This window comes from Chelon labrosus, assembly GCF_963514085.1.
Source record: "Chelon labrosus genome assembly, chromosome: 2".
Lineage (NCBI taxonomy): Eukaryota > Metazoa > Chordata > Actinopteri > Mugiliformes > Mugilidae > Chelon > Chelon labrosus.
In genome coordinates, this window is record NC_140338.1 from 27,257,485 (window position 1) to 27,272,360 (window position 14,876).

General features: G+C 40.1%; 2 protein-coding genes across 3 annotated transcripts; both read left to right on the forward strand.

Moving 5' to 3' along the window:
* The first annotated feature begins 251 nt into the window (after positions 1-251).
* On the forward strand, positions 252-3,882 carry LOC311497893 (uncharacterized protein). The gene is made up of 5 exons (XM_084558268.1): positions 252-279; positions 1,515-1,827; positions 1,951-1,995; positions 2,118-2,265; positions 3,060-3,882. Exons 2-5 carry the CDS (start codon positions 1,521-1,523, stop codon positions 3,163-3,165), a joined length of 606 nt encoding a protein of 201 aa, XP_084414394.1. The 5' UTR covers positions 252-279; positions 1,515-1,520; the 3' UTR covers positions 3,166-3,882.
* A 2,641-nt stretch (positions 3,883-6,523) lies between these two features.
* gprc5bb (G protein-coupled receptor, class C, group 5, member Bb) lies at positions 6,524-14,183 on the forward strand. Of its 2 annotated transcripts, XM_084554851.1 has the most exons (4): positions 6,524-7,397; positions 8,120-9,233; positions 11,489-11,601; positions 11,682-14,183. In XM_084554851.1, the coding sequence occupies exons 2-4, from the start codon at positions 8,120-8,122 to the stop codon at positions 11,724-11,726; spliced, it is 1,272 nt and encodes a 423-aa protein (XP_084410977.1). In that variant the 5' UTR covers positions 6,524-7,397; the 3' UTR covers positions 11,727-14,183. The 2 variants fall into 2 exon arrangements, with proteins under 2 accessions (XP_084410977.1, XP_084410978.1); XM_084554852.1 differs by lacking the exon at positions 6,524-7,397 and having other exon boundaries at positions 7,858-9,233.
* The last annotated feature ends 693 nt before the right edge of the window (positions 14,184-14,876 follow it).

The following is a 14,876-nucleotide window of genomic DNA, read 5'->3' on the forward strand; positions in this document are numbered from 1 at the left end:
ATGCAAACTCCAGACAGAAAGGCCCATGGATCTCTCTCCCTCTCTCTCTCTCTCTCTCTCTCTCTCTCTCTCTCTCTCTCTCTCTCTCTCTCCATACATATATATGTCAGTTTGGTGAGTTTCCTCCTTGTATAAATAATGGTGTCCTTAAGGGAGCATTAGTGTCGTATGAAATTTGAAACTTCATTATCAGCTCCACCTCCTCTCTGACAGTGGAATTTACTTACCTGTCATCAAACCAAGGAAGACTTCACACGCTCTACTGACCTCCTTGCCAAGGTAAGCAGTATTAGACCTGTCTTCAGGCGTTTTTTTCTTGTTGGACAAATGTAAATAATGTGCTGTTTTTCTTCTTGGAAAATGTTGTTGAGTTTTATAACTGGGGTTGGAGTGAGCATCCACTTCATTATAATAGATGTATTATAATATATTGTTTTCATTAGAGGTGACTGCAAAAGGCCAAAGACAAAGCTCCACTCTATTTGTTAGAACTGTAAAATAATGTTTGATATTAATAATATGATGACAAGTAAGTGTTTGCTCCGTATAGTCATAAAAGATTATTATTTTTTTTACACTGAAATACTAGAATGTAAATTTTCCTTTGTGGTGACGTGAAACCACTACAGTAAAGCTCAGCTGTTCTTGGCACAAATATGAAATACATGTTAAGTTTAGGTGACATGTTATAACTTTTATGATTCTCAGTCACCAGTCCTCAATATGAGTTCCAAGTTTTATTTTTATTCTGATATTGTTTATCAGACTTTTTAGTTTTGGTTTATTAGGGTTCACAGACAGGTTGAACAAGATTTCCTTTGTACTGTTTGTTTGATTCATTCCATTCAGTAAGGCGCTGCCATTATTTGTATATTGACAGAGAGGGATAAGTGCGGGCTGCCTAAGAAAATACATGCAAATGCTGCCGACATCGTCACCATTCTGACAGCATGTTTGTGATTTACAGAAAAAAAAAAAAAACATTCTGTATATAAACAAAATGCCAAAATAAGACAACGGCAATAATACTGTTTTAGTTTTAACACTGAAAAAAGTTCACTTTTGTCTTTTCTTTCTTGAAACAGTAGTTTAACAAACAAAACAAGATCGTTCTTTGCTTACTTTACATACAATCCGTTGTCACGGTCACTATTTAAACATTTATGGTGAGATAACAATATGAATTACTTAAAGTTGACAGCAGTGGCTATAACTTGAGTAGTTTCACTTTCGACAAATGTCACTTTAATATGCACAAATAATGCAGCCAAACTTGCTTGCTTGCATTCTGTACATTGAGACCATGTCGTGCCAAAATGATCTAACCTGATCAGCAAGTTTTTATCTTTTTGATAGGGGAAATAAAAGAGTAAAGACTGTAGAAATGCACTGAGGAGATGCCAAGTTTCAGTCTGAACCTAACCACACTTGTTTAGCCACCTGACTTCCAGTCAGAGAAATCAGAAAAAAAGTTTGAAACATTTTTGTATTACGTTCTTCTCCTGATGGTTTAGACAAATATGATGGAAAACGTTCCGGAACCTCCAGAATACCCCGGCCCCCCTCTGGACAGCAGTGTGGCTGTGTCCGCCGCCGAGCCTGGTTTCCAGCCTGGTGTTCAGTCCGCCCCCCAGTCTGGTTTCCAGCCTGGTGTCCAGTCCACCCCCCAGCCTGGTTTCCAGCCTGGTGTCCAGTCCATCCCCCAGCCTGGTTTCCAGCCTGGTGTCCAGTCCACCCCCCAGCCTGTCTTCCAGCACGGTGTCCAGCCTGGTGTCCAGCCTGGCTTCCAGCCTGGTGTCCAGCATGCCCCCCAATTTATCAAGACTGGTGAGAGATCTGTCAAATTGTGTAATTTTATGCGTAATTTTAGTTGCATTAATCCATGTAGTAGGAGCTTTTGGTCAGCTCATGTGTTCTTAACTTTTCCCATTAAATGACTCTTTTTCTCAGGTGCAGTTCAAGAGCCTGCTTTCCAACCTCAGGTGATGCAGGCTGGTGAGTATCTATCTCCTGTTGTCTCTCACAAGTTAAAATAACTAAACGTGAAAATGATAGAACTTTAGATTTTTCTTTATGTGGTTTGGTAAGCAGTTGTAAGGCTTTTGTTGTGCACACAGTGAGCCACACAGTGGTGGTGCAGCAGCGACCGACAGAAGTTCCTGGACAGATGGTGTGTCCTCACTGCCAAAATAATGTTGTGACTAGAACTGAGCACAAAAATGGTTTGTACACTTGGCTCCTCTGCGGCACTCTAGGAGTCTTAGGGTGAGTTAAAACCCACAACATTCAAACAACCACACAACCAAACTTCCTTTTTTTGGCATATTTTGCAATGCACATCATAAACCGCCCACCTACGAAGGCACTACAATTCAACTGCTACTGATTTCCTTCGTCATCATACTTTATAAATGCAATCTGTTTTCAAGTCTAACAATGCTCTCAGAGGTGTAGTTTCATGTTTTGGATTTCCCTCACACATGGACTCATCTCTCTGCGCAGCCTTGCAAGATTTCTAATGAGAGGATGCGGGAAATGGCATATATATAAAAAATTTGATCAGCCGATTTTATGAATCGATATTGGCTCTTTTAAATGAACAACAATTTGAATCAGAAAACAGTTTTCCTGAACCCGTTCAGATGATGGCTCACACATTTGTCTTTTGCCCCTGCATACTGTATTAAGTATTATAGACTTCTCGTTAAATGAATGAATGAACCGATCAAACCAGACATCTTCATTTTTCCAATGTGAACACAGACAGCACATAACAGAAACTTGCTGTATAAGTCATTTTAAAAGATTTTTTTGTTTGTTTTCATGACGGAAACAAAAACATTACATACCAAAGCATTTAGTCAACTAAATTCAGTTTGCACCATTGTCTTTGAATAAACTCAAAGTGGCTAAAACAGCTCTTCATGTCACCTTCTCACTAGGGTGTAAAATAACATTGCTTTTTTTGAAGCCAATTCAGCCGGGTTTTAATAATTTACAGTGTATACACTGATGCTCATGTGACAAATTATGATTTGACTTCTGATGTTTCACACCAGGTGCTGGCCTTGCTGTATTATCCCTTTCTTCGTGGATGCTTGCAAAGATGTGGAGCATTCCTGCCCTGTCTGTAGCAATGTCATCCACATCCATAAACGCGTATGAAGCAGCCCTGCAGTGTAAACTCTGCTGACATTACGACAAAAGCTGTAAAAGTTAACCATGACTAAATGCAGGAGCCCTGTCTTTCTACAAAATATCATCATATTCTCCCTTGCTGCTTTACTCATATGTACACAAGAGCCTCTTTTCCTTTATCTAGTGATTTAACATGCACTATGACATTGTAAAATTGGTAATGTGAAAATGTTACAAACTAGATTATCATTCATTTTATTCTTGACCTTAGTGATATTGATATATTCCAGTGATTAATTTTAGCAACAATGTAGATTTTCTTTCCATAATTACTTAAATTAAATTCCAGTGGGTTTTATACAATGTTTTTCACAAAATGTTTAAAAGTAAATTGAAATAATTGTTTTTGGCATCTAAATGTATCATATTGATTTCATGTTGACAATGCATTGATTATTATTATTATTATTGATTATTATTATAATTTCAACTATTTTCAAATATTAATATGAAATAAATTGTTTTTACTAATGATAAGATATTTGGACAACATGGACTAAATCCAAATTTGAGGGCAAAAAATGTCAAAGAAAATCCTTATAAAATACCAAAGAATTATTATGTACCTGTTGATCTCTTGATTTCACTTCATCTGTTAACAGTTGAAGGTCTTATTTTACCATAATAACCAGCTCACTGCTTGTACCATGGAGTGATATATGAATAAACGTGTAATCAATCACCTCTGAAATGTCCATTATTATTTATTTTTGCATGACTTCATGACTAAAAGATGTCATGTTTTGAGGCTATTCAGTGGTTCTTTGAGCTTTGTATCATTCAACACTGTTTAAATTACTAATAATTCTTCTCATTTAAGGTTGTATCTAAAACATAACTACGGTGTGTGTCTGGTGATGATCTGGAGGGAGTTTAATGGGAACCGAGTAGTTCTTTTCCACATCCTCAACCATATTCTTGTTAGGTGGTTGCACACATTACTTGTTTTTTGAAAGCTTGTTGCTCGGCCAAACACAATATGCAAAAAATGCTGTTCTTGTTGTGCAGTTGTCACACTTCTCAACTCACTATTGTGTCGATTTGACTTTGCCTCCTGTCACACTCCATACGACCACCAGATGGCCCCAGACTTCCCCCTCAGTTCCAATCCCCTGACTTTCACGCCCACCTCATCTGTTAGTCCAGTGTATATACAGTTAGTTGTCATTATTGTTACTTATATGTTTCACTTCTACCTATGTGCCTGTATTTTCAGTTAAACAAAGCATTACCTTCTAACTGCCTGGCTGCGTTTACACTTAGGCCCTCCTTCCATCGTCCCGTGCACATGTCAAACATGTCCATACGCATACCTGTGATGGTAGAGTGTACAGTGCTACAATCACAGACAGGCACGTGCAGATCTGCTCTCAACTGTCTTCTCACATGTGAATCCTAGAGTATGATCAGGGCTCTAGTCCCCATTCAGCAAAATTTTATTGTCAAAACAGCCTTACAAGAATTGTTCAGGAAATGAAATCTTCTGCCAATGTCTTCCACTTGGCTTAAAGCCAAACTGTACAATAACTCATAACCACTTATGAGTTATTGTAACCAGACTAGAGGTTCTTGTTGTTATCCTCCATAGACTGTGTAAATACAAAAAAAATAAATAAAAAATAAAATACAGTCTATGTTATCCTCTAACTAGACACAAGATGGAGTCAACAGCTGCCAAGCTTTCAGCCTGTTCAATCTGTTTTTTATCATGTCATCTCTGGAAGTAGATTTTTGGACTGATTTGAATTTGTTCAAAAATATTTCCTACTTCAGCGATAAATGCAATCGATAAATCCAACATGCAATGTGTTGAATCCTGAAATACTGATCATAGTTTGTTAGCCAATAGGACTAAATGTAACACAACAAATTTTCTCTTTGTCAAATTCCTATGCCCTGTGTGTGAGTGCTATGAGAGACTTGAAGTGAGATAAAGCTGGGATTACGGGATGGGCCATACTTAACAAAGTCCTACTACCACTGGATTACCCAGATTAGGACTGATGGCCTGAGTTAGTCAGCACTTCTCTGTCCTGTTGTCTTCCATCACTGTCTTCTTTTTTTTCCTACTGCGCTCAAACACAGGAAGCAACAGAACAGCTCAGGGATCCAAACGCTGTGAAACACCTGTCCTCGTGCTGAATGTTCTATTTGTATTAACAAGTGTGTCACATAGGAACATGGGAGAGTGATGTACCACAGAACAACCTTGCATGGGCGTCTGGAACAAATAATGGAGCTAGTAATAATAGGCTACTGACTATCAATTATTTTTCTCACTGATTAATCAATTCATTGTCTCGTCTCGCCTCATCTTCTTCTGCTTATCCGGATCCGGGTTGCGGGGGAAGTCCAAACAGTCCTCTCCCCAGCCACTTCCACCAGTTTCTCCGGAGGAATCCCCAGGCGTTCCCAGGCCAGACAAGAGATATAATCCCTCCATCGTTTCCTGGGTCAGCCACAAGGTCTCCCTCCAGTGGGACATGCCTGAAACACCTCTCCCGGGAGGCGTCCGGGAGGCATCCTTACCAGATGCCCAAGCCAGTATACTTCATTTCTTACTGAGAATTAGATGACAAAACTAATAACACTTTCTTGTCTGTACATAAATATGAAGGTGCGGAAAATATTACAAAATAATTATTGTGATGTAGAATTGCTGAAACATAGATTTTCTAGATTCATATTTGCCATTTCCACTTGTTTCCAGTCTTTATACTAAGCTAAGTATATATACTGCTCAGACATACAACTGGTTATCTACATTTGGACAAAAAAAAAAAAAAAAAAAAACATTTACAGGGTAACAGGGTAACATCATCAAAGTTTGTTGTTTTATCCGATCAAAAGTGTAAAACCTAAATCTGCAATCAACTAATTAGCTACAAATATAATGATTGTGCAGACTGGACTTTTAGTGAAGTGGGAGAAAACCCATTCACAGTCGCTCCATTCATCCGTTATCACAGCCATCACTGCTGCAGTTTGCACACATCCGAGGACTTCATATGTGGATTAGCCTGAGACAACAGGGTGCAGGTGTGCAGTCCTTTACTTGCATCTGTTTGTCTGCGAGTTCGTGCTTCGTGCATCACCAACCAGCTTTAGCCTATGTTTGGTCACTACCAGCCTCTGAGCTCACTAGCGTCTGTCAGCACCAATCTCTCACAGGCTGATCCAAACTGACTCGATTAGTCGGTACAGTGCTTCGCTCCCTGTCGTGGTTTTCCTCATGCTCTATCCCTCTCCAACACCACATTAAGGGGAGGAGATAACTCCTCTCTAAAGGGAGAGTGAATCATGTCTTCAAATGTGTTATGTAACACTCTCTACAAGGCTGGTCACATGGCCACATGGCTCACCTGTGTTTAGATGGGCCAGCTGGCCTCCTCACTTCAAATCCAATCTTCACCCGCTGCTACGCACACCATCAACAAACTTCTTACAGCTGAAGAAACTGTTTTGCAGTAATCTGTTGATCAAATCTACAGTATCTCCCACAGCCATGGGGGTGAGGGAAGATTTTATAAGTGGTAGGAGGAAGACGTGGGAGCCTGAAGGCAGGAAGTAACACTGAGATGTGCAACTAGTGACTAACACTGGACTGGCTTTGAGCAGACATTTTATATACGGTACTTATTTCCTATCTTCTCCCTGGTTAGACAGGTGCATCAGCAAATCATACTCCCCGTGTGTGGGTGAACAGAAGTAAGCTGGGATTGCGTCTCTGCTGACACCTCCGCAGATTCAGCGTGAAGCAGGGAGAGAGAAACACAGACATGCAGACAGAATGAACAGAAAGAGGAGGACAGAGGGAGCAAGAGCGAGGCAGAGAGCGAGAGAGAGAAGAGTGAAAGGGACAGAAGATATATTTGACTGTGTGGGTGTGTGAAGAATCAAGGCATGCATCATAATTGTGGATTCTTCTTGGAGCAGCTGGACAAGTCACTGCATCAGCAGGACGTTTTTGCTCTTTCAAAGTGTGTCATTTGCACTTTAAAACAGTGGGAGCGGTGAGCTCAGACAGCGACATTGTCAAAGACAAAATGGAAACCGTTTTGTTTCTGCTGCCTCGAGGATTTCACTAACTGGGATTACAAAAACACGTCACTAACCGAAGAGATGCCGAAAATGCCATACGGGAAATTATGATACTTCAGCGCTGTCAGTAATCAAGAACTCAAAAAACTTTATCTGAGGTGAGTTTGACATTAAGGGTGAAATTGTTTTGTTGCTGTATTTATTGTGTATGTGTGATCTTAAAGAGTGAATTTGAGTCTCAGACTTTTAGAAGAATTAGTCTTTGTCAAAGGGTTTATTGTTTTTTGTATTAAACGTTAATATTAGGTTCATCTTAGTGCTGGGATTTGTCTAAGGAATGGTTTGTGCCAGTTAAGATCCTCACGAATAAGTACAAACATTATGTGTGTGTGTGTGTGCGTTTGTGCATGTGTGTGTGTATGCGTTTGTGCATGTTTGTGTGTTTGTGTGTGCGTGCTTGTTTTTCTGTGATTTGGGTATTGAACTTGACTTCTCAAAAGCCCAGTATGCAATATAGTCAGCCCACGCTGTTTCCCGTTTCCATGGAAACTAATGCCCAGTGCTAAAAGCAGTTCTATTCTGTGCGGTGGGTGCGTGACTGTGCGTTTGTGTGTGTCTGAGGGATGAGAAACCTCTCACACAACAGATTTATTGGATCCTAACAGGTATTGACTGCTGTTTCTACCGTGTTGTGAACCATGAAGATGAAGTAGGAACTAATATACAGAAATTTACTACATTCGCCTTCTTCTCTGGACCTTCCACTACTGTGTCACTGGTCTTGTATTGTTTTCCGTACCTTTATCTTTGTCACTCTCTCTTCGTTAACCCTTTCTCTGTCTCTCCTCACCCCTACATTATTTTTGTCTTTGTCTCTAAGATGGCCGTCAGCCCTATCATCATCTGCTTCCTGACACTTATCGGCTATGGCACCTCCCACCCCTCTCCTCCTCCTCGGGGATGCAGTGTGGACGTGGATCCTCCCTACAGAGTGCTGTGTGACCTGGAGTCAGCCTGGGGAGTTGTTCTGGAGGCTGTGGCCTGCAGCGGTGGCCTCACCTCGCTGGTCCTCGCCGTGCTGCTGATAGTCAAGCTGCACTCCATTTCTGACCCTGCCAGGCGCTCCGGACTGGGGCCTCTGCTCCTGCTTCTGGGCACCCTCCTTGGGCTTTTTACCATCTCTCTGGCTTTCCTGGTGGGGAAGAACCAGGCGCTCTGTGTGGTTCGCAGGGCCTTCTGGGGACCTCTTTTTGCTCTCTGCTTCTCCAGCTTGCTAGTGCAGGGGGTGAGGCTCAGGAGGCTGGTGGCTGGAAAGATGAGCCCAACGGGCAGCACCCTGGCAGCACTAGGTCTGGCCCTGGCTTTGGTTCAGGGGATAATCTCTGCTGAGTGGGTCCTGCTGACTGTAGTCAGGGAGGGTCATCCGGCCTGTGAATATCCGCCTTTAGACTTCGCTCTGACATGCAGCTACACTTTGGGGCTACTCCTCATAGCCATGGGTCTTTCTCTAGGGGTGGTTCTATGTGGAGGAGAGTTGGCAGCAGAAGGCGGAGGTGGTAATGAAGAAGATAGAGAAGGGGAGAGTGAAAAACGAAAATGGAAGTGTAATGCCGTCTGGCTCTTTCTGTCCAGTCTAGCATCAGCATTGCTATGGGTGGCCTGGCTGGGCTTTTATCTTTACGGCAGCCAGGCGCTGAGAGGAAAGGGGAATAGAGAAAGAGGAGGAGGAGGGTTAGGAGGAAAGAAGGACGGAAAAGTGTTGGATGAGCCTGCACTCGCCGTGGCCTTGGTCATTCAGGGCTGGATCCTGCTGCTGCTCCATGCTATTCCAGAGGCGCATCTATGTCTCCGGAATCCTCCACAGTCCAACACGCAAGATTTCTTCGACACCAGTCACACATCTCCTCCTCCGCATTTTGGAGATGAGCTGCCTGCACACTCTCACCGACCCTTCCCAGAAAATCAAGGCTTTTCAATGGAGGAGCACAGTGCAAGTAGGCCTATGTAATGTGTATGTGTCTGTGCATGCTAATATACGAGCGACACAAAAGAAATCCAAAAGAAACTCACTAGATCCCTTTTCAAGATGTTAGGCTGAGTTTCCTCAAAATATGTGTGGCATTTAAGTATTTTACAGTAAGTTATGAGTACACTGTTGCTTAGCAACTGACAACAAAAATGAATGTTGCATTGATTCCAGGTAAAAAAACAGTGAATGTCGTTTCTCTATTCAATGTCACAAGAGCAACAAAGCAAGAAAAGTAACAGATTTTCACACAGTCTGAATTTTTTTAATTCTAGGATCAAAGCTTCATTGTCAGTGCCTTTTTGTTCTGGACAGCTGTGTTTATATAATTTACAGTAGACTCCAATAGTGCTCAGCAGTTGTTACTATCAAAATTGAACTAAATTATGTAGAATTTGCTTCAACATAGTAAATAAAATAAATAACAAATAAAGTAATGTACATCATTATAAAATTTAATTTAAAAATAAATAGTAAATTAATTAAATTAAATTATAGGATTATTACCATACAGCCATGAGGACCATGTTGATTTGTTTACAAAAATTGTGGCTCTCTTATGACTACTGTAAGTCCAAAATCCAATTAAACCTCTTGAAATACTTGATTATCTAACAGACTTTTCTGCAGGGAGAATTATGACTCATTTTCCTTTGAATGCTCTCCATTTCCATTTGAAGCCAGATGCACAGATGAGGAGCTAAAGCTCTAGGATAAACAAAGAGCGAACGCAGAGGCAGAGAGGAAACATACAGACCTCATGGTGCTGAAGGTATTTGTTGGCCACTGTACAGCTGACAATGGTAGGGAAAGAGACGACAGACATGTAATAGATTGTAAGCAAGACAAGAGGATTTACTTTGTAACTGAAACACTGCATGGGATTCTGTGACTTGCCTTCATGTATGACGTGGTGTAAGCCTTGTTGCAAACTCTGTACATAAAATTCCCGCAGGACTGTGATGTAGAGATAAGCTAACTTCTGTCCAGAAACATAAAAATAATCAACTGCACTCTATGACAAAAAAACACAAAACATAACAAGAAACACTGTGCACCACAACTACACTGTATGACAACTACAGGTGAAGCCAAAACCCCAGATCTGTAAAGTTCAATACTCAACCTCTGTAGCCTACTCAATACTCAACTAAATTATTCTTAACTGAAGTTATTAGTTACGTTTAAAATGTGATACCCAACCTGCCGGATAATGTAATGATTGAGTTTATGTTGTGCCCATTAGTAATAATTATTTTAGCTTTGTTTCTTGGTTGTGTCTCCCATTTTGGTACGGTAGATGGCTCACAATACAACGATGAGACCATATGAGCTTCGGCTGTTGTTTCTATGCACAAACCAGAATAATGGCAAATTCAAACTGCTTTGTTGCTGCAGTTGAGAACAAAACACAGCACCAAAGTGTTGAATTCATTTAACCGAGCCAGAAAATAAAAGTGAAACTGGGTGATCAATACTTCTTCTGTCTCTAGAGACCCAATAAGAGCTGGGTTCTGCTCCGATATAAACAAGCAACTTATTTACTGATATTTTCAGAAATTACAGAGGTGAATAGCAAGTTTATAGACTGTAATTTAGTTGCAGATTTTATTTTGGTATACAATATGCCTGAGAAATATATATATTCCCATATTTCCAATACCTTCACTATGCCTTTGCATTCACTATAATAAACTACTGGTTGTTGGTGTGCTAAACTATTAGTGTGGTTTCTAGATGCCAACATTTGCCTAGCTGCGGTGTTCTTACGACCTACAGCTGAGGTTACCACTTGAAAGCCAAGCATTTTGTTAACACGGCCACAAGCTCACGAGTCTGAAATCACATGGACACACAAATAGACTATCCTCAACCTTTCTTTTAAAAAAGAACCAAACTTTTTCTAATGCATCTTTGATTTGAATGAGCGCTGTCAATGGCCTAGAAGTGCTCTAACTTTTAGTCATACCAAGTAATGTGTGGGAAGTGAACTTACCAAACTCAGTAAGCATCAATAAGCATCAATTCATCTAAGTTACATTGTGTGAACAAGCAATAGCTAAATACCCAAAATAGGTCTAATCAACAGTAATTAAAAACCCCTACATGGGTTTACAACGGACATGGAGGACGTTATTCTGAACTATGGACATTGTTACATTTGAGGACCTGAATAACACAAGTAACTTGTGTTTGTGTGTTTTACCTTGCTTGGTCTATCAGCTCTCCGAAGTGGAACATACCACGGCAGCCATGGGAGCATGCGCCCTGGAATCGCCTTCAGAGGACACGTCTACCAACCTACTGAGATGGCTTTGGTCATGAACGGTGGTACGGTAAGTACGGCAGAGACGCTCGCTAAATAAAGACGAAAACAGATTGGTGTCATTTCTCACTGCTTCTTTGTCTCTTGCAGATGCCCACGGCCCCAGTCAACTACACAGGACGACGGTTGTGGTAACATGGCTTGAGACGTAAAGAAGATACAGAATTTCCTGTTGCCTACAGGGAAGGACATAATCAAAACATCACATATCATATTAGGCCACTTAATTTACTTGATGCGAGATAGATATGTTTAATGTGTACTTGTTTCAGACGCACATGTATGACTTTTACCAATAGTATTTCTGCTTGAATATTCTTGATTGACTCTTTTTCGCCAGACTGGAAATCACAGTGGACAGAAGAGACAGTGAAACAGCTTACATGGTGAAGGAACGTTATTTACAGTGCATTCTTTTAATGAGCACATGCAGTCTTAATTGTACTTTATGAAAAGAGTGGAGGGGAATGTATATCGGAGGAGGATTCCTGAGTAAACTTAAATGATGATCTGAATGTAGTGAAGTAAACACTTTTGCCCTAACAGCTCTAAACCAGTGCGGTTCCTCATTGATGATGCTTGCTTCATGAAACTGCATATTCTATCTTTTCCTGTTCGGCTTCAAGCCAAGGCTCAGAAATTAAGCCTTTAGGATGTTTCTGTAAATTACCTGCATACGCCCACAAAGTTTGCTTAGCCTCTGTATTTTTATGCTGGAAAGCCCAAAGGACGCTCATTTAGCTTTTTCTATCTATCTATCTCCATTACAGTATCAGTGCTGTTGGACAGTTTGGCACATTTCACCACGTGTATTCATAAATGCCATGCACCATTTAGCAGAGCTTTTGCAGGGTTGTGGAGGACTTTCAGGTGGATTTAAAACATCAGTGATAAGTCTCAACTCATGGATTTTTTTTTTTAAATGAGGATACATTTTTAATATCATAAAAGCCATTAAATACTGCAGCACTAATTCTGCAGTATGTTGGAGGTTGTGGTTTTGCACTTTATCAGCGCTGATTATGTCTGGGATTTGTGATATTTGAGATGCATGTAAAAGCAGAGTTTAATGATAATGTATTTTGTCATAATGTGTGTGTGTTTTCTAGAATTTTGATATATATATATATATATACATATATATATTGGTGGAAATTACCAGTTGTAGTTTTCAGTTTCAAAGCTGACTCTTGTTACTGGACACAGCTATATAAAGAAAGACATTCAGCCAATACGGACAGGAAATCCTTAAAGCATTCAGAAAAATGGAAATTTTCTGGACAACTGCGCAAATCCCATCTGCCGACGGAGGCAATGTAATCTGACTAAAAGCTGCCGAACAGCTGATATACAGATTCTGTGGTCGGACTGTTTTGTCAGCCAGTTTGTGGGTGTTTTTCTGCATGTTTTTCCAGGGTTACTCTGGAATTAATAAGGCTACTGACCGTTCTGATCATTTTGTTCAAGATATAGAGCAGCATTTTAAACAGCGTCAAAAGTATCTGGACCCTTTGGTAGTTGCTGTTCCTACCATTAAATGCTAAATAGTCATTAAATATACACAGTAGAAGAAGTGAATCTTTTAGATCTAATAACTGGTCGTACTTTAGCAGCAATAACCTCAAATGAGCATAGTATCTGGAGAACAAACTTGCACATTACTTAGGAGGAATTTGGGAATGTGCGCCACTCTCTTTAAACAACAGTAGTGCTTTTGTGCTTTGTGCTCTTGGTTTTTTAAGTCCACAGTAGGTTTTCCAAATAGAGTTTTGATGTTTCAAAGTGCTTTGTGGCTGACATCGGGAGTGAGGATTTTATTAATAAAATGACACCGAAATTCAGATCTTTCCAAAGTGTTTGCTTACTTTTTCTTCTGGCATTCAAGATTCCTTCAAATTCCATCAATTACAATAAAACATTTAGTCCTTTATTGCTGTGAATGTAACTTTTCATGTATACTGTTTTCATAATAACAGTGAAAAGTTTTGCTTCGAGTCCAAACTGAATTCCAGTTTGCTGCAGCTGCTGAAACGCATTGGTATTTAGACTCTGAGGCAAAGCAAAACAGAAACATCCCTACTACTTTGTGACAGTGAATTCGAACAAGGACAACTCATCCAGTTAAAATGCACATGCAAAGCAGCCAGCACATTTATATTGTGACCTTTTCTTCTTGCTATAACATAACTATATTGTCAATAATTTAGCTTTTGTGTACACGTTTGTATTCTGATATTGTACAATGAAAATATGATCATCGTAGGATTTTTATGTAATAAGCCTATATAACTGATTTTAAACATGTACTGTAAATGTTGGAAATGTGAAAAAGCACTGGTTTTTCCCTTGATGCTCTTATGATGACAGTCACTGTTTTATGGCAGCGTAACCTGAATGTCTGTAATGTGATTTGCACAAAGTGGCTAATACATCAGTGCACATTTTCTGTTAAATACTGCCTGGTTTTATTGCCGTTACTGCAGGAAGCTGTCAGCTCAGAGATGCAACTCAACTACTACATCTAATGAGTTTAGTATGATGATCGATGTCCAGAGGACACTAAAATCTGATCATTTTCTTCAAAGATAATTATGAAAAGGGCTTAGCAAACACATATTAATTTATATTTATTCATAGTTTCAGTCCTTAATAGTTAATTTCAGTCATATTTTGACTAAAAGAAAACAATAAAAAGTCCCTCCGTGCATGTGGGAATGTTAAAAGTAAATAAGGTTCCAGGAGTAAGTCATTGACCCTTAAAGGCACGGGCATTTGGAGGTTGTAGGTGGAGGTTATGAGAGCAGATGACTCCTGGCAGCTGTAGTTTGCTTTTTTCAAAGCCACTTTGCATGCTGAAGGCTTAGAGGCAGCTGTAACTGCAAAATGATGTAAATGGCTACCACGCAAATAGGGACCATAAACATAGTGGACGGATCTGCCTGGCTTCATGGGGATTGCGGGGTGATCGCAGGTGACTGGCAATAGTTACAGGTGTAAAATGAGGATGGTAAACATGCAAGTAAAAGTGTTAGAGGTTATGGCTGATTGGCTGAAATGATATCTTGAAGCTCCAACTCTCTGCCAGGAACCTGTGGCAAATGTGATGTTAATGGCTGACATACAGCATCATTAGCTTAAAACTGGGTTACCGTTACAATGTCTATTGTTTGTAAATTCCATTTGGTTATTTGTTTGGCTATAACAGCTTCTATTAATGCTAAGCCATGTTACTTAGTTTAGCTTACTTACTTCCAATATCACCCAAATATGTTCTATAAAGAAAAA

Coding starts and splice junctions, on each gene's coding strand:
- LOC311497893 (XM_084558268.1), top strand. CDS start 1,521: ATGATGGAAAACGTTCCGGAACCTCCAGAATACCCCGGCCCCCCTCTG. Junction 1,828..1,950: donor CCCCCAATTTATCAAGACTG/GTGAGAGATCTG, acceptor TCTTTTTCTCAG/GTGCAGTTCAAGAGCCTGCT. Junction 1,996..2,117: donor ACCTCAGGTGATGCAGGCTG/GTGAGTATCTAT, acceptor TTGTGCACACAG/TGAGCCACACAGTGGTGGTG.
- gprc5bb (XM_084554851.1), top strand. CDS start 8,120: ATGGCCGTCAGCCCTATCATCATCTGCTTCCTGACACTTATCGGCTAT. Junction 9,234..11,488: donor AATGGAGGAGCACAGTGCAA/GTAGGCCTATGT, acceptor TTGGTCTATCAG/CTCTCCGAAGTGGAACATAC. Junction 11,602..11,681: donor TGGTCATGAACGGTGGTACG/GTAAGTACGGCA, acceptor TGTCTCTTGCAG/ATGCCCACGGCCCCAGTCAA.